At 38.1% G+C, this 18,902-nt stretch overlaps 1 protein-coding gene across 1 annotated transcript; it reads left to right on the top strand.

The window, feature by feature from the left end:
* Positions 1-320: 320 nt before the first annotated feature.
* LOC113212553 (intermembrane lipid transfer protein VPS13B) lies at positions 321-18,244 on the top strand. Its single transcript, XM_026431298.2, has 63 exons — positions 321-428; positions 720-846; positions 949-1,220; positions 1,301-1,485; positions 1,576-1,679; positions 1,868-2,002; positions 2,090-2,198; positions 2,287-2,453; positions 2,553-2,753; positions 2,840-2,978; positions 3,102-3,219; positions 3,301-3,443; positions 3,562-3,716; positions 3,799-3,987; positions 4,079-4,232; positions 4,310-4,426; positions 4,537-4,731; positions 4,806-5,001; positions 5,098-5,284; positions 5,373-5,652; positions 5,750-5,967; positions 6,048-6,231; positions 6,312-6,540; positions 6,613-6,829; positions 6,899-7,210; positions 7,293-7,461; positions 7,544-7,797; positions 7,883-8,168; positions 8,248-8,410; positions 8,508-8,640; positions 8,727-8,837; positions 8,920-9,111; positions 9,196-9,347; positions 9,429-9,526; positions 9,616-9,872; positions 9,965-10,151; positions 10,220-10,425; positions 10,507-10,768; positions 10,848-10,960; positions 11,037-11,190; positions 11,260-11,513; positions 11,615-11,781; positions 11,899-12,043; positions 12,130-12,406; positions 12,500-12,582; positions 12,665-13,048; positions 13,126-13,290; positions 13,384-13,551; positions 13,708-13,928; positions 14,057-14,397; positions 14,493-14,663; positions 14,740-14,825; positions 14,899-15,031; positions 15,122-15,205; positions 15,284-15,453; positions 15,541-15,781; positions 15,858-16,063; positions 16,145-16,355; positions 16,454-16,630; positions 16,708-16,878; positions 16,966-17,159; positions 17,244-17,540; positions 17,628-18,244. The coding sequence occupies exons 2-63, from the start codon at positions 760-762 to the stop codon at positions 18,006-18,008; spliced, it is 11,757 nt and encodes a 3,918-aa protein (XP_026287083.2). The 5' UTR covers positions 321-428; positions 720-759; the 3' UTR covers positions 18,009-18,244.
* The last annotated feature ends 658 nt before the right edge of the window (positions 18,245-18,902 follow it).

Raw genomic sequence — 18,902 nt, forward strand, 5'->3', positions numbered from 1 at the left:
AGGGTCTCTGGCCTCCGCCTAGCCTTTAGCGACCCAGTGACACAGACACGAGGGAAGTCCACACAGAACACATCTGTAGAAAAATAAATGCAATTTTCTGACGGGGTTCTGATTGGTGGGGAGACCGGGTGGTGAAAGGCAAGAACAGGAATCTATTTCTTCTCTTCAAATCAAATCAAACCAAAAGCGTGGGGGGGGGGGTCGAGCTTTGTTCCCGAAACGCGCTTCTAATCTCATCCTAGAACTACTATCTGCCTCAGCAATTTCTCATACTTTGGCCAGGAGAGAGAGAGAAGGGGGGAGGGGGGGCTTGCAGACGACTGGTGTAGTAGTGTTGGTGATAGTGACAAATCTCCGGCCCCGGCCGCTGTTTTGTCTGCGTGACTCCGTATTATTTCCGGAAGAAATTAATTCACGTTTGGAAAAAGGTATACCCACTAAATGAAATCGTGATGCTGTATCCATCAAAGGAGAAAATGTTCTCAAGTGTTCGCACCAATTTGGTTTGTTGACTTGTAAACATAACCTTTCTCGTGTATTCGTGACAGTGTCAACAAAACATTAGACAGCTGTGACCGTTTTCATGTGTTCATTCGTTGAATATTATTGGTTAATTATTTAAATTTTACCCTCATTTTAATCTTGGTTGTCCTGTATTCAACGTTTTTTGATTATAATAATTCCTCATAGTATTTGCCATTATTTCTTGGTTTGGGTAGCTTTGCATCTGCATGGAGTTATTTGACAAACAAATAAAGAATGTTCAAGCTTGAGTCATACATCACTCCAATACTACTCAGCTATGTCGACAAGTACATTAAGAACTTTAAACCAGAGGATTCGCAGGTGAGTCCGTCACAAAGCTTGAACAAATTATGTTTGTTGTCAAACAACATCTGATATAAAAATAGAATTTGCATTTCCAACATCATGATTCTTTCTGTACAGCTATCCCTATGGGGTGGAGAAGTATCTCTTCACAACTTGGACCTCAGACTTGAAGTACTTGAGGAAGAATTACAATTGCCGTTCACATTTGTCAGTGGACATATCCATGAATTGATAATTCATGTTCCATGGACAAAGCTGTACTCTGAACCAATATGTATTACCATTAATACTATAGAATGTATTTTGAAATTACGTGGAGACGATTCAAGCAGCACAGATGGAGGAGGAAGCTCTGGGGGAGGCAAAGAGAGGAGGAGACGTCCTAACAGGTAAGGCATTCATCTAGATTACCCAGTTTGTTTGTTTTTGTAGTAATGTTTTTCTCTAATCTTCAACAAATCTTATGTAGGCCTACTGACGCGGTTGCTCCACCTGGATATGTTCAAACTATGGTCAACAAAATAGTCAGCAACATCACAATAAACTGCTGTAACCTAATTGTAAAATATGTTGAAGAAGACATAGTTATGTCCATGAATGTTAAAAATTTGACTTTTCAATCAGCTAATGAAAAATGGGAACCTGAGTTCAGTGGTCAGTAGTATCAGAATAGTATACAAGCTAAAAGTAATAAATTATCAGTTTTACATGATATCACGTGCATAACATTTGAATCTATTACAGATTTTTTATCATCTCAGTTAATGTTTCGCAAAATAATAAAACTGTCAGATGTTACTGTCTGTTTAGACAAGAGAAATGCCTCTGGGAAAATCGATTCATATCAGGTAAGGGGCGGTATAAAAAAAAGGAAATTGGGTAGGCCTGCATGTGATGTGTATTATTTAATCATTAAGCAGGAGTGGGGGGAATATCACCCAACGCAGAAAGTGTGAATGGCCCCCAAATCTTTTACAAACTTAGAAGAATGTTGCTGTGAAGCTTCTTTTACTCATACTAACTTTCTCCTTGCCAGGAACCTGTTCTATATCGTTGCTCAGTAGTAATGAGATGGTTAAGGTGTTATAGTTCCACTTCTGCCATTCGTGCTAATATTTCAAGGCTTGATATTCATTGTAATAAAATGACTTTCAATATAAGTGAACTACAGGTATTTCTTATTATTTTGAGCCTTCATTCTATTTTATGGAAGTTTTGTATTCATTTTATAACAATTAACTTTAACTTGGTCTGTTAGGTGCCAATGATGATGCGTTTGCTATTTTTGGCTCGGGCTCTTCAAAACAGGGAAGTTGGCCAGCGCTCTTTTGAAACAGACTGCCTTATAGATGTAGAAGAGGGAGACGGTAACATTATTTATACTGCAATTTGAGTTACATAGTATGTACAATTACTACTAAATATTTTCCTTTACTTCTTATATTATACAAACAGAGAATCTTCCAGACAATATGCAACAAGACTCTTGGACTGGATGGGCCTGGAATTTAGTGCCTGCTCTTCCAAGCTGGAGTGAAGATTGGACAGGAGATGAATCTGAGGACAGAGGATTCACATTTCATTTTGGAATATACATTGATAACCTTGCTTTCAACTTGAGGGTAATTTTTCACATCTATAATCTTTGTAAAATTTGCTCTTTCATTTTTTGGTGGGAAGGGGTTTGTTTTGTATTCTTCATAATATTTTACTCTGTGTAGGTTGGAGACAGTGGTTCTAATGATGGGAGTTCCTGGAAAAATAAAGCTGAGCCATTCCTTACATTGTCCTTGCGAGGATGCTTACTTGACTACATCTGTCATGACAATCTGTGGGTCAACAGTCAACTTGGGATTAGTTGCATTCAACTTGAACCAGTAGGGGCTTGTAGTTGTGGTATGAATGAGTCAGCAGCAGACAAGGTCTGTATTTTTTTTTTAAGGTCTATCTTTGTGTTGGGTATTTCTATTATATTTACTGATGGTCTTTGATCGTACCAATTGTACAGAGTGGGCTCTTTTTTGAAAGTGGCTCTTATCAAGATAATTATTTATCCGAATCCCTTTTTTCATCTACTGCCACTGAAAACTGTGGGGAAAAGCGTCGGTATAATTTCTCTTGGGATATTCATCAAAATGTTCACTCAGGTAATGTACTTTTGTTCTACTCTACAGGTTCTTTGTTCCTCTCCATTAATCTAACTGAAAATATTACATGTGTATGTACTAATAACTGTTTTATTTTCCTTCACTTTATCATCAAATTTTTAGAATCCAGCCTTCTTGAAAGAACTCCTGCACTAGCTATTGACTATTTGTACATGGCTGAATTGACAGAGAAGTGCAGTGCTGAAAGATTTCTTGAAATGAATGGTGACTTAGAATACAGGTGAAAACTTCTTTTGATCTGCTTTAGTTAAACATTGTCTTGTCTGCCTGGCTATATTTTTTTTATTTTATTCAACCATAGCGACCTACCAGAAAGTTCTTTGTGCCGCACTGTGCTTGGTCCCTTTGTTTTACGAGTAAACTCTGGATTACTACATCGCTGTGAAAAAGTACAAAAGGCAGCAGCATTATATGATTATCAACCATACTCAACACCTCCACCAGGTTTGTTCGATTTATAGAACTCATGTAATTTAAGTACTTTTCTAGGTTTCAATTGTAGCTTGTAAAGCTTAGAGGATACTTAAAAAATGTGTCTCCTCCATTTATTTTTATTTTTTAGAGGACCGTCGTGAGAATCTTCCTGCTGTCACCACTGAAGAATATGACAGCCTTGAAGAAAACATCCCTCTGCGAACCTTCCAGTATACATTATTCCAACCAAAAGTGGAGTTTTATGTGGCAGATCATCCCAGTATTCCTTCCACAAATAAAAGAGTATAGATTTTATTATTATTACTTTTTCATTTAAAATTGGATTTGTGATAATTTCAACTATGTATTCCTAACAATTCCACAGAAAATTTCAGTTACCAAATCAGAGATTTCTGATAGACACAAGCATTCAAATTTTTCCATTGAATGTCAGTGTTTGGACACCCGTTTCATATCCCCTATGTATCCTCGTCGCCTAGTGCGATCTGCTTGCCTTCTGCCAACACTTCCCCAGCACATGTTTCATGCATGCCACTCACATATTATTGGACGTGTAAGTAGTAATTTATCTCAGAATAATTTGTTGAAAACATCTAAAATTCGATGAGTAAATTTAAATTTGTCTTGCCTTTTTTGTCTTTAAGATTCTTGGACTGTCAGGCCAACTTAATATATCAGCAGAGCTGGAGAACAAAGCTTTTTCAATCAACAATATGTTATATAAACGCAAAGAACTCTTCTTTACTCATTTATGGGAAGGGAACGATCTTTTGCATGAGGAGTGTTCCATAGAAGCTGGTATTTTGTTTGAATTTTATCTCTCTTAATAAGTTACTAACCCTTTCCTTCACTCATTTACTAATACTTATATACAGAGAAATCATCAATATCCGCTACAAAATCTCAAATCTTACTGGTCTATCAAATTGTATCGTCACTTTGGCAAAACAAGGTGCCAACCTCACTTGTGACTGATGCCTCTACATCCGAAGGTAGGTACCCCAGTATCTTGAAGTATTACAACACATTTGATTATGGGTTATTTCCATTTATACCTTGAAGAAGTTTATGATAACACAACAGAGCTTTGTCTACCTTTTAGGTGGTATACTTGAATTGGTTTGGAAAAATATTAACTGGCAGAAGGGACTGACAAATCTTACTAGATGTGACTCTATGTCAGTAGAAAACTTTTCAGCTGATTTACTTATTGCTCCAAGCCCTAATTATCAAAGAATAGGTGAAGTAAAGGTTCCAGTATTTTCATCTGAAGATGATACCAAAACATTCATAGAAGGTATTTTTTAAAATCTTCTAGTGTTAAAGGCTGATATGATATCCTCATGTTAAATAACTTTCATTATTTTGCAGCTTGTATACAGTGGCCTAAACAAATAACACGACCCTCACATGCTCCACTATTTATTTTGAACATCCAAGAGGCTGTATGCAATATGAACCCAATTCTGTACACATGGTTGTTGTACTGTCCCAGCACTACTCCTCTAGTAAATTCTAGCAACCATTCAGCAATGAAGATTGTAGCCACAGACACCAACACTCAAAGGTGAGTCAATAAAATCAATGACAAGTAGATTACATTTTCCTCTTGCTTACAACCTGCATTAAATCGTTTTTGTTTTTGTTGTTTATGTGCTTGAAGTGCACGCAGTGGACACAGAAAAATCTCAGATGTCAGTGGTAGTCACATGTCATGCGAAAGAACTCGCCGCTCACAGACTCCTTTGTCAGTCCATAGCAGCGATAAAGATCGAGAAACTGTTCCACCCCCTTTAGTTTCTCAACTTTCTGGATTAAGTGTTGATGACAAGACACTACCGCTTGCAGAGGTAAAAGAGAACTTTATTATAATTTTAAAATTTTGGTTACAGTAGTTGCTATTTTTATTTATTATTTCTTTTTTATTATTCTGTTTAGAAAACATGGCAATTATCAAAATGGCTAGTGCAGTGGTTTCCTGTTTGGCAAGGACTTGTTGTCAGTGTTAACATTGCCCATTGGAAAATTAATTTTCCAGTTCTATCGCTTACAAAATCAGATATTGCTACGTCTGATACAGCAACTCTCTCAGCAGACAAAGTTAGCGTAGCATTGCCCATGGTGCAAATTGACAGTGCTACACCATCGCACAAACATAATCAGTTCCAGTTTCCTTCAAAGCTGCCAATCAACCTACCTCCTTCAGCATGGATGGAAGGCAAGTAAATAGTATTTAATCTGTCTGGAAGTAAAAAGTTTTTTACTATTAGCATTAACAAATTTTTATTTGTTGGTTTGATATACTTTGCAATCAGGGGGCTCAAATTTCCCATGGAATGTAAGCCTATCTGACCTATCTGTGTGGACTACATGCAATGAACATAGTCAATACCTCTTGAAGCCTGTGACAACAAAGTGCACGGCTGGAATTTCCACTCGCTTTGCCAATGGAGACAAAGACTGTATTACTTCCCTTGGTTTGTGCATACACAATGACACAGGCGCTCTTCATATCACTGTGAATCAGAAGCAGGTTTGTATGTTCATATGTATGTATCTTTTATGTTCTCTTTTAAATTTAAATCAATTCTGAGTAAGTAAACCTGTCTTTAGGCAAAAATACTGAGCAATGTGCTGCTCAGTGTCACAGCTGTATTAAGTTCTCTGATCAAACAACACCTACAAACGGTTGCCACTGGATCAAACCTTGGCCCTGCTGCTCCCCCAAGCCCAACAACCATAAGTGAATCTGCCAGTGTCAGTGAGTCAAGAAATTTAATGAAAAATACCTTGTGTGGTTAGTATTACTATGGAATTGCATTTACATTTAAAAACAACTAACTGTAGTGTTTTTAAAAAATGTTCACTATATTTTAGAGCCATTTCCTGTTCAAGAAGAGGATGTAAAACTGAGTATTTGGTTGCAATGGACCTTAGCCCGTTTGTCCATGAGTTTTTATCTGCAGAATGAAAATTCAGAACCAGGACAGAAACGTACCAAACTGGCCCTTGAAGTTGAGGATTTAATCACATCTCTTGATCTTCAGCAGATTTATTCAAAACTTAAATTTAAAGTTGCTAGTGCAAATGTCCATCATTACATAAGGTAAATTCATACTGGACTGTTCTGATTTGCTAGTTTTATTTCCTACCTGACAACTTGTTTCTTCTGAATTAGGACTAATGATGATAAACTGTGGCAACCTTCACCGTTCAATGGACTTGTAATGTGTGGACATGAGGAAATCGCACCCCCCTCTAGTATACAAGTGCCAACTGATGAAGGTTGTGGTCTGCTAACAGCTACACTGACACGTGCTAAATGTCGAAGTGTTCATAGTCGTTGGGGTGCACCAACAACCAATAGTTCTTCCAAACGATACTCAGAAATAAAGGTATATTTGATTCCTCTTTGCAAGAGTATGTTCATTAGAGCAGTAAAAATGATTAATCACTGATATCAGGTTACAGATACCTCTGAACCTCCTGCAGCTTGTTTCATCACAGAGATTTTAGTGAAGTTACAACCACTTGACTTTGTGGTGTGTGTGGAAACTTTAGCTGAGCTGAGTACCATTCTTCATCCCTTCACCATTCTCTTTGAAAGATCTAGCCCAAATTCTTCTCACAACATTAAAATTTCAACTGGAAATTCTCCTGGGATACCAAGTATTACAAGTGCATCCCTCCCACTTGTGTATTTGGATTTCCAAGCTGTCCGTGTTTTAATGCCTACAAATAAAAATTTTGGTTTCCATGATACTGTTATTGTTCAGGTATAAATTTAAAAATTTCTTATAAATTACGGTCTTTGGGTATTTGTAATCCACAAGAATCATAATATTTACTTTTGTTTAGGTCGATTCAGTTACTCTCCTTCCCCATGCTGAAAATACTCTATCCCGACCTCCCATACGTCCTGATGTTTTCCACATGGCAGAGCAAGCTCGGATTTTGTCGATTCCTGGTTCTGAAGTTGAGGATCGACAATATGAATTGAATATTTGTGGTCTGGCTTTGAGTAGTGGTATGTAAAATTCTTTTTCATCTCAATTTAATTATTCTGTTTTGTAGATTGATTAATTATCTTTGTATTCCGACAACTATAGGGCAGTGGGAAAATATACAGAGATGTCGAAAATTACCAAACAATTCACCCGCTTCAAGTTTGCGTACAATGAGTGAAAACCCTGCTCTTGTGTGGAACAATTTGGGTTCTAATACTCAAGGTGATGCATCAGAGATTGTTGGCAGTCCTAAGCCTCATTTGATGCCTGTCTTAGCACCATTAAAAATTTGTATAGTAGGAGCACCTGCCATTGTCTATCGCAAGAAGGTTTTAGTCTGCGGTCACGCCCTAGAGGTACCTTTTCCTCAACGTATTTAAACAGATCTGTCTAGGAAACATCACTTTCGAAATTAAATTACCAAGTACCTTAATTTTCTAGATTAATGCTGTATCAGATATTGATGTCAAACTTACAACAAACCAAATGAGCTTGATTATAAATCTCTTTTCTGATGTACAAACGGTCTTGCTGAATTTCTTATCCAAATCTGATGGATCAAAGCCACTGAAGCCATCGTTTGTTCTGGAACTTGCTGAGAAGCAATATCAGTCAAGTGTTCATGCAATGTCAGAGACAGTAGTCTCAGAGCACATGCACTTTGACAGTGGCATTGATACAGCTGATATGTCTAGCATTGATACTCCGCACAGTTCAAGAATAAGAGGTAATTTTAATTTCATGAATAAATTACTAGTAATGTAAACATAATCTAATCTAATCGAATAAATGTATTTTATCCCAAGGTTCACGCCGTGTGTCCCGGTTACCTCGTTATTTAGAAAGTGTACATGGACCTTCAATACACTCTGCTTCTTCCTCTCTCTCATGGGTTCATAAAACCGAAAGGGATGGTTTTGCATCAAAAGTAATAACTGAACAACCCATTGACTTCTTTGCTGGGTCGAGGTAAAACCTTAATGAAGTATTATAATGAAAAATTATATATTTATCATTCTATAAAAAGTTTTTATTTTTTTTATTTTATTTTATGGGTTTATTCCAGGTCTAGCCTTCACAAAGAAAAGAGTTTGCTTTCTCCTGAAACATTACCTGGTAGGGATAGACACATGGAAACTCCATTCGATTTTCTAATCACTGGAGCTAAAATATCATTAATGTGCTATGAAGATGTCAAGGTATTTTTCATCTTTGCTTAACTCTGTATTTTTAATTGTCTTAAGTGCCACCAAACTTAAATTGCTTTCATTTCTTGCATTTTTAGGAGGGTGGTTGTTTGAATGACAACAAATGCAAGCAGAGGCCCTTGCTCTATGTTTTTATCTCGCAACCTCACATGTTTTACTCTTATATAAGTCGGAGCTGTTCTGTTCAAGTAAGTTAATGTACTTTATGACGAGCAAAGCCAGTTTTCTTATTTTATGTATATTAACATACAGTAATATTTCTGCTTTCAGACATCCTTTTACAGTGCTGTGGTTAATTTGGGCTCACCACAAACTATAAAAGACTATAAACCAAGTTTCAGCGAGAAAGATTTTCCAGTAGCCTTATTTGAAAGCCGCAAAGGTGAACCAAATCCCAAGACTGGAGTTCCTCCCACTCTATTTAAAACACAATCAACTTTCACTCCAGCCAAACCAGCTCAGGTATATTTTTTAAACAGTAAATTACACATTTCCTCCTTTTTTTCTTTTCCTTTATTTAATTACTCACTGTAACTTTTATTTCAGTTGTCTGTTGAATTATCACGCCCTGCTAAATTAATTCTAAGCACATCCAACCTCCAGTTTATCAGCTATGTCATAAACATTGCCTCTGCCTGCTTTACCCAGTCCAAAAAAGCACATTCCTGTCCTGTTGAACAGGTCCACTCCAAGAAAGGGTACAATGATTCTAATATTGTGTTCTACTTTGCTTTTGGTATTATACAGCATTTCATTAATCCTTTTTTATCCTATTTAAGTTTTCAACAAGCCCTTGAAAGTCTTTCTGGAATAGGAGGGGTACATTTTAAATCCGTCCAGATTGTTGTAGTTTTCCAGGATGAAAATGAAGATCACAGTAAGTGTAACACTGTTTTAGCCATATGACACCACTTGTTAAATATCTTACCTTACTATATTTTATCTATTATTTTTTTGTCTGTCAAGTTAACTCTGTCATGGAGGTAAGTGTTGCTTCACTTGATGGAGAGTTGAAGTGTACAAGTAGAACACGCTGGGGATGCAATGCATCTGCTGTAGAACGTATTGTTTGCCATCTAAATGTGAAAGGGCTATGCTGTTCATCCAGTCATCGCCTTGCGAGACAGTTGTTACTGGAGCCCTGTAACATGCAATTTCGTCTAGAGCTATTGTGGCCAGCATGGTTGCCACGGTGTCTCCTTACTTCACTCCCTCATACTCAAGTTAGTTTATGTTTAGATAAATTCAAATGAAAGTGAAATAAGTGGCTGAAGATCTCTAATAATGACTAATTCTGGTTTTAAACCCCTCCCAGCTTACTATCCAGTCTGAATATTTTTCAATGACAATCAGTCCTGAGCATTTACTGGCGCTAAAAAATCTTTACAATGCATATTTACCATTCATCCGAAGTCCTTCTAATATGAACCCGGCAGATGTTTCATCATCCCTGCATATGTCTCCTAGCATACCAGCTTCAGACACTCATTCAAGTGAAACAGGTTTGAGACTTTATGCTGTATCATACATAATACATGTAACACAGCTATTACATATCAGATATTTTCAGATTTTGTGGATACGGAACAACACTACACAGATGATCTTAGAGCTGGCGCATTTCAGTTCATGGATGCTACAAATACTTTGGAAAGAGATCAAATACCACTTCCTTATCAGTGTGTTTTTTGGGAAAGCTCCCCTCCAGCTATTGCATGGAGATATCCTCAGCCTAGGTCTTTGACAAATGTTCATATTTATCCGGTTCCATTCAAAGTATGTGAAATTTTTAAAAGAAATTTTTTGTTCATACCTGATGTTGTCTGCTAATTCAATGTTTCAAAAAATACATTTCAGAGTGCTCCAGACGCAGAAGTGGGCAGAGAAGATGCTCCTGTTGTAGTTTGCTCTTTGCAATATTGGTCTGAGTGTAGAGGAGCTTATCAGCATTATGCAATGTTTCTTTTATCAGAAACAAATGAGAGCAAAGTTGAGCTACCTATGAAACCTACTTCAGCTGTGTCTGCTGTGTGGCGTGTTTTATTAGCAGGGACTCAGGACTTACATGGACATAGTCAACCAATATCAGAGACAGAATCTGGTGATTCAGTTAATACAGGTGTAGTATCACTCTAGCATGTTTCCTTTGAATTCATCTTTTATTGTTGTACAAATGATGAAGAATTCTTACTTTTCAGAAGTGCCTGTTGTTTCTCCAAGGGCTCTTGCAGCTTGTATGCGCATTGACTCTTTCTTCAGTGCGTCATTGGCTCCAAACTTCCAAGCATGTTTCAACATGACTCACATTCAGGTCAGCTATTTAGACACCTTAACACAATTTTAAAATTGCTAAGAAATAGGTATAAACGCTTCTTGTTTTCTTGCAGATTTCACTTATGAACCAATTGTTGGACTCTCAAGTGCATCCCATGCCTCAGGAGTTAGCAGAGTACTTGTGCGATGGAAATTTGCCTTATGATCACAGTTTTCTTTGGTGTTCCCTTAACCACTGTTCTTTGTTTTACTCTGCTTGGCCTGAAGGTAATTAAACATGTAGTTCTGTTCTGTTAAAAATTAAGTTTGTCATTTAAATATATTCTCTTTGTCTAGGTCGAAAAATTGCTGAGCTGAACACCCTTTGTCAACTTGATGTCTTAGACTATGGAAATTTATCCCCCAAAAATGTTCTTGAGCCCTTTTTATCGAATTCAAGCCTTGCCCTAAATGCTGATGGTACAACTGAAGTTTCTATTGTAAGTCGTCCCATTGCATTTAGATTTGGTCCAGCAATAACTCACAGTATTGCTGCTTCTTTGAAATTGTGGCAGCAAGAACTAGATCCACAAAATAGAGAACCAGTTCAAGTAAGTGGTTTTGTGTCACCTACCAGTCTGCTGGATGGAATGCAAAGGAAGTGGTGTTTAAGACTCTGACTTAACCTAAACTTTTAAACTTGATGTTTCAGGTGATCATTTCACACTATATTTTGTGTAATGACACTGTACTACCCATTGTGCTTGGACAGGTTGAAACAGATGAACAGATAATTTTGTCAAGTAGACAGTGTCATTTATATTCTTGGAGGTCATTAGCTAAAAAAACCTCCTTACACATGTCTGTTATTGACCCAAGGTAAAACAAGCATACTCTGAAGTCTAAATTAAAACCACTGAACCTACACAATGATTGAAATTCTAAATTAATCAATTTCTGTTTCTTCTTTTCTTCTGTTTCAATTTTTGAAAATAGCATGCAAAAGCTTGGGAAAGAAGCGTGGAGTTCACCCTTTTCTATTGATTCATTGGGTACACAAGTCTGTAAAATATCTATTCAGTCTGACAGAGAAATCATATTTTTTGTGGACATTTCCACTTTGTCTGCAAATCAAAAGAAGGTTACTGTATAGCTTTATACATATTAATAGGTTAATAATAAAATCAAGGAACATGTATTTATCGGTTTTAATACTTAATTGTTTAGGTCACTTTGAGAGGTCAACTTCAAGTTCTACATCAAGTAGATCACTTGCTGGATCTCAGGCTTGTGCGCCCTTCTTCAGACTGGTCAATGGAAGCCTGTAGTTGTTTAGTACCACTTCAATCAAACTGCATTAATCCTTCATTGGTTTTGGACCGTAATGCTGATGATTCACAACTTGCTATAAGACTGCGTCTTCGTCAATTTGATGCAAGCTTATGGACTGGAGATATTCCGCTCAGAGAAAACCCTAAAAGCCATCAACCATGGCTTGTAAAAGGTTGGAAATTCCCTTGTTTCTCAAAGGTTTTATTCTTGTTGTTGTTTCTTTACTTTAGCAGTTTGATAATGTGATATGTGTCTTTGTAAATAGTGCCACTTCAAGATAAGCAACAATTCATATGTATATGGTGCCGGGTAATTCGGGAAACTGTTAAAGGTCAAAGGAAAATTTTGGTGAGTTTGAGAATTTTTGTGGGAAGTAAGTTAATAAACTAAGTATACACCTGTTTTGCTTATATGCTTTGTTTCATTTCAGGTGATGCTTAGTCCAATGTATGCTGTGCGATCTTTCTTACCCACATCCATGCCAGCTGTCATATCAAATTATGAAAGTGAAGAAGGAAGAATGTCCCTTGAAGTCAAGGGTCAAGGGGAAGTTACATTTCTGCATTTGCCTGGAGCTCTCAAAGAGAGCACTCACCAGTTAAGTCTTCGTAATGCTGCAAATATGAAAGTTTTCCCATTCGGGTTTTCAAATATCGATCCTAAAAAATTATTCTTAAGTGTGGATCAAGTTAATATTGAAAGCATTTTGGAATCATCCATGGAGAAGAACAAACAGGCTGCATGGCCATTACCAAATGATGAGTTAAAATCTATTCAGTGGATTGGTGTTGAGATTTCTAACTCATATGTACAGGTAAAAAGATACTTTGTTTTTTCCTATTTTATGCTTTTGGTCATCAGTTGAATTTATTGAATGAATTTTCTGTGCAGGCAATGTACAGTCCTCTGTCTCCCTATTCGGGCACCATGTTATTGGAACTACAGCCTTGGGCTTTGCTTGTCAACATGCTAGAATGTAGTGTATGCATAGAACATTCGGGTGAATTAATTTTTTCTCTTCCACCCAGGGGTGTGGTTGCACCTCCAAAGCTTGAGGTCTGTTCATGTTTTTAAAAATAAACTTAATATTTATTTGTAATAAATGTTCTCCTGTAATTTGATTATTTTACATTATAATTTCATCTGCAGGGTACTTTCCACCTGGGCCTGAAGTTCTCCAACTCAGACGATTGGTATTTGTCAGAGGCTTTGCAGCTTGTCCGTGCTGATTGGGGTAAAAGCTTCTATATGCCCAGAATATCTGGTCTTGTCCCTGTAGAGGGTCATGTACAAGTATCAATTAAGTGTGGACCAACAGTGAGTAACATCCTACAATTTTGTGTCTTAGTCTTAACACATTCACATTCAGTGTTACCAACCCCTAGGATGCTCAATGCTCAGCCACACTGAGCCTTTTGAAAGGTATTTATTCAAACTTGTTTGACCACACCACGTGATTTGACTTCCTTTCAGGCTGTGAGTCTTTTGACTCTGAGATCACAGGTTATTAATGAGGTACGCATTGTCAGCATTTGTTCAAGTTTTGTTGTGATAAATTCAGCAACAATCCCCTTGCAAGTAACACCTATTGCTCTTCGATACAATGATGTAAAGTCTCAAATACCTGCTCCGAAAAAACATTCTTCTGAAGTAAAGAATGCAACCATTAATATTTTACAAGACAGTAAACATAGGTAATTTTAAAAGTGACAATGTCTAGTATAGTTCAGATAGTTATTAAAGTATTGTTTTCTCTTGTTTTGTTTTTTTATGTAAAGGTTTATTTAAATATACAGTATTTGTTTCTTCTTAACCTTTTTAGGGGGTATCCTTTGGGGAGATGGTTGCATATAAAATCATGTGAAAGTGATATTGTGCCTTATATTTGTGTGAGCACCGAAGATGCAAAGGAACTTAGCTGTCCACTGCATATTTCTGGAGTTCCATCCAGAAAAAGATTTATTGTTCCGTTGCCTCAAGAGAAAGGAAGGACAACTCATTCTGCCCCTTCATTCCACTCATTAGTTTTGTCAGTAGTAGAAAATAATGGCCAGACATTTGTGGATATTGCTGATGAACCCCATCCTGAAATTATTCTTCACAATGGTTGTGATTTCCGCATTCTTTGTGCAGAAGCCTCACCTTTTGGGAAATCAAATACAGGTTAGCCCTACAAGCTCTACTTTTCTAAATCTCCAGTCTTTTAATGAACATAATTATGGCTACTGAGATGGGTTAACATATCTTGTATTTTTTAGATTTCAAAATCTTGCCAGATCTAGCACCTTGGGATTGGTACTGTGCTGTGGATCCTCAATGTGATGTCGGATACAGCACCCACTCAGTAGATAATGTTTTTCCACAAATATCATCCACACCTCCTAATTCTTTTGTTGCCCTGGCTGCAGATCTTGGGGCAAAAGACTTAAGTAATTATTATTGACAGCAAAACCAAACTTTTCTTTTGACATAAATTGTGAAAGTTTTGTGTCATTTTCTTTACAGTTTTGTCGATTGTTTGGTCACCTCCTGTTCATATAAATGGAAAACAGGAGCAGTTCATAAGCATTCCTGGACATGGGGATGTTAAAGTAAGTGAAATTTTATTATGTTATTTGTATTGGTATGTGTGAATCGGGATGAAATGTTATTGTCTTTGTGCAGGTGCATACATGGGTAGAAGGGTATTCGACACACTTATCCATAGAGGCAGTGAGCCGTATTGAAATATGTGCAAAGGACATCCGTTCACGTCTGTCTGCTGTGCCAGAAAACCCTTCATTTCAAATTGATGAAGGTGTGTTATAATCTTTTCAGTGTTTAATATTTTTCTGTCTTCATATGTAAGTATTTTATTTAGCATGAGTTGTGGTTTTCTATCTTACAGAAGAAGTTGTTTCCTACCCCACCAAAGATATTGATGTATCAGCATTCCAAGATGAGGAGGGAAGCATTGTGAGCACTTTAATTAGTAAGTATGAAAAACTCTAAACCATTTCAAACTTCTTTATTTTTTCCCCTTTGAAATAAATAACTTTATGTTTTCCAGGTTCAGATAAGAAACAACCTCCTGTGAAGTTAACTATTTTCATTCAGGCATGCAGTTTAACTTTAATGTCTCCAATCTCTTTAACTGAAGAAATTGAAATTTCCACTCTAACACTGGATAGTGTCTCAGTAACATTTTGCCCAATAATCCCCTCATCTTCGCAAACTTGTGTAAGAAAATTTATTTTCAGCAACTGGCATCCCCTCACTTGTGCTCACTTTTATTGTTGAATCAAATGTTTAAAAATATTTGCACAGCTTTCAGAGTTGATGCTGCAAGTAACCCTTGGAGAGTTTCAATTTGATAATCAGCTCTTTGAGTATGGTGGATTTGATTTTCCGGTTGTCTTGATGGGCCAACAAGATAAAGATGAAATTGGAAAAAAAATATCACTACCTGTGAGCTTAAGCTCCTCAGCATCTCAACTAGTAAATAAATTTTCCCCACATGCTCTTCTTGCTGTAAATATAACTTTGGAATCAAATGCTAACCGCCTAAGTAAGTGTCTATATCAGTTATCTGAAAATTTTACTTTTAAAAAGATTGTATTAATTTGTATTTAATTTATTTCCAGTGCCAAAATCAGTCCATGTGTCTATTGGCCCAATAACAGCATATGTTGAAGACAGATTTGTAATGGATTTGAGAAAACACATTGCTGCTCTTTTGAGTCCTCTGCTTTTACTGTCAGTAAACAATACAGAATTTGAGTTATCCAACCTTTGTTCACCTTCAGCTCCCTGGATTTCTGTTCCTTTACCTGTATCTATAGAACTGCAAGTAAGTATGAAGGCTTAGAATGAAATGTTCTTTTAATACCAAGATGTACAGTTTTTATCAATTTATTTATTTTTGTTGTAGGTTCTTAAATATCCATTGCGTTTGGAGTCTCTGACATTAGACCCTGTTTGGTTGCTGCTCAGTGTTCATTCCTGTATGCGTCTCTACATTGCTTTGGACCGTTCTCCTTTGCAGTTTACTCAATTTTGTCGGCGTTCTGTTTTTACTACTTCATATAACTTAGGTCACACATTGTCCATGCACTACCTTTCTGGTGCTATATTTGGAGCAGGTAATTCAATCTTGCTGTAATTTCTACGTTCTTCTTTTTTTACTTGTTTAGGTTTGTTTACTCATTTCACTGACATTCCCTCTTTTTTATTTCCATAGGGTGGGTTGTTAGCTCTTTAGAACTCCTTGGGAGTCCTGGTGGTTTTGCCCGAACTTTGGGCACAGGCTTGCGGGATTTTGTCAGTTTGCCTTATCATGGGATTCTTGAAGGCCCTTGGGGCTTCCTCGTTGGTGTGACACATGGTTCTGCTTCTCTCATGAAACACTTTACTGCAGGTAAAATCAACTATCTTGTTTATCCAACTCTACTTTAAACCTAAGATGTATTTGAGTCATATACCCTTTTTTTTCAGGAACCCTTACATCTGTAACTAAAATGGCATCAAGTGTGGCCCGTAATTTAGATCGATTGACACTAGATGCAGAGCATTTAGAGAGAACAGAGGAATTGCGAAGGGTGCGACCTCAAGGAGTTGCAGAGGGCCTTTTGCAGGGTCTTACTGGTCTAGGAATTAGTATATTAGGTTTGTTCACTGCAAATTTTTGTACACATTTTTCTTTTTAACCAGTGTGTATTTTAACTGAACAATTCTTTGAATCCAATGTTTTAGGTGCTGTGGGAGGATTGGCTCATCACCCACTTCAATCAGTATTATCTGGTCAACCCTCTCCTAGGGGAGTAGTGACAGGAGTAGGTAGAGGTCTTGTTGGAATGTTCACAAAACCACTTAGTGGTGCTGCAGATCTAGTTGCTATGACAGGACAAGGATTGCTTCAAGGAGCTGGTTGGAGCAATCTACCTCGGGTAAGCTACAAGCTATACTCAGTATTGATCGTTATGTAAGAGTTTTAGTTTTCCTCTATTTTTTAAAATTTATTTTGCATGTAGCAAAGAGATCAAGCGAAGACTGGACAAGGGAAACCACACAGAAGTGCTTTAGTCAAGTTTAGCAAAATTCAACATCCCAATGTCTCTCAATGCTTACTTGTTCTGGAGGCAACACTTGAAACCAGTTCATCTCGTTTCAAAGCTGTCACTTTGTTGCTGACTACTCAGAACCTGATAGTGCTGTCGGCTGATGGTGATCATGTGGAATCTCAGCTGCTGCTTACCGACATAATTCTTCCCGAAATTGAAGCAGATCCTACCATGTTAACCATCAGCTTCAAAGGAGCACCACCTGCTGTAAGATATAAACCCTTTTATCCATCAAAATGATTTTGGTTTCAGGATCTAATACTAATCTCCCAACATTTTTTTACCATCTCATAGGTCGACCAAAGAATGTGGGACTTTGTAAATGGCTGCCAATATGTCGTTAATACTGGCCCACCAGCCCTTGAAACTTCTGAAGATGTCAGACCAGCAAGTCCCACTCCACTTTCCTCAACGTTACCATTAAGTATGCAAACTGTTGAACATCAATCTGCCCCAGAGGTGGAGGACACGAACCCGAACCTCAACCTCTCTCGTTCTTCTTCTGATGACGGCGGGGTTTCTCTGAGCGCTGTCCAGCCAGCCGATACATCGGCTTCTGCCACAGTCAGGCCCCCTACAATCTTCCATGTTAATCCTTTGATACAAAGGCACTTTATTATTCTTTTAAAAGTTGCTCAAAGGCAGATGCAAAACCAAGGCTTCCAAATTCTGTGATATATTTTTAAAGGGTTGTTATCATTTTTGTATTATTAGTATTTTTAATAAATTTGTTATACAGGGTGTCCTATGGGCCCCTTTCTTTATTTTCTTGGTCATAGGAACTGAGCCGCATGCACGCGTGTGGGTGGGTTGCCTAACTCGCTTGGGGTCTTTGGGCACCAACTCGCATGCTGGACAGTTTAACTTTTTTTTTTTTAGTAGGGCACCCTGTAAAGTATTTAAAGTATTTATATGACTTGATATTTATTCTGTTTTCCTTGCATATTGCTCCCTGTTGCCTGTCAGATGACCCGCTGTTGAACTCGGGTCAATGTCCAGGTAACGGGTCTCCGGGAAAATAAAAACAAAAGCAAACCTAAAACAGTGAAATATTGTGCACCAGTGCAGCGGAAAGGGATGGGGAAGACACGATGCCGCCGCTGTTGTTGCCTACCTACAGCATACGTAGTCGCGATACCCGCCCCTGCAGCTCGCGGCGTTTCCGGACGGTCCGGAGTGGGCCGGTGGAGTCGAGCCGAGCAACAGCCCAGCCGATCTTTTCCACCGGACTGAGCCGAGCCGGTCCGAGCCAGCAGGTCGACCCACGCCAAGCGTCGCCGAAAGCCTTTGCCTGCTGCACTGCACGCTGCGTTCCCTCCGCGCTCTCTGAGCCCTGGAGCCTGCCCTGGACTACCCTGTCCGCTCGCCTCGCTCGCCTACCCACATCTGTCCACTGCACCTCCCCCCCCCCTCACCTCCCCCAGCGTGTGAAATATTCTGGCGTGTAAAGATTTTGATCTGCTTGACGGCCGAGGCCCTCCTGATCCGCTTGGTTGCTTACGCCGCGGGGGCCGCGTCCGCGACACCGTGGAGACTTGAAGGCGGGGCGGGCGAGGAGCGAATTTCCGC

This window comes from Frankliniella occidentalis, unplaced genomic scaffold (assembly GCF_000697945.3).
Source record: "Frankliniella occidentalis isolate FOCC.00 unplaced genomic scaffold, Focc_3.1 Scaffold402, whole genome shotgun sequence".
NCBI classification, from domain to species: Eukaryota; Metazoa; Arthropoda; class Insecta; order Thysanoptera; family Thripidae; genus Frankliniella; species Frankliniella occidentalis.

What these genes read in the sequence shown, in the direction of transcription:
- LOC113212553 (XM_026431298.2), top strand. Translation starts at nt 760, where the DNA reads ATGTTCAAGCTTGAGTCATACATCACTCCAATACTACTCAGCTATGTC. An exon ending in GTCGGAGCTGTTCTGTTCAA is followed by an intron (nt 8,838 to 8,919) that starts GTAAGTTAATGT and finishes TTCTGCTTTCAG; the next exon opens with ACATCCTTTTACAGTGCTGT. An exon ending in TGTCTGCAAATCAAAAGAAG is followed by an intron (nt 12,044 to 12,129) that starts GTTACTGTATAG and finishes TTAATTGTTTAG; the next exon opens with GTCACTTTGAGAGGTCAACT.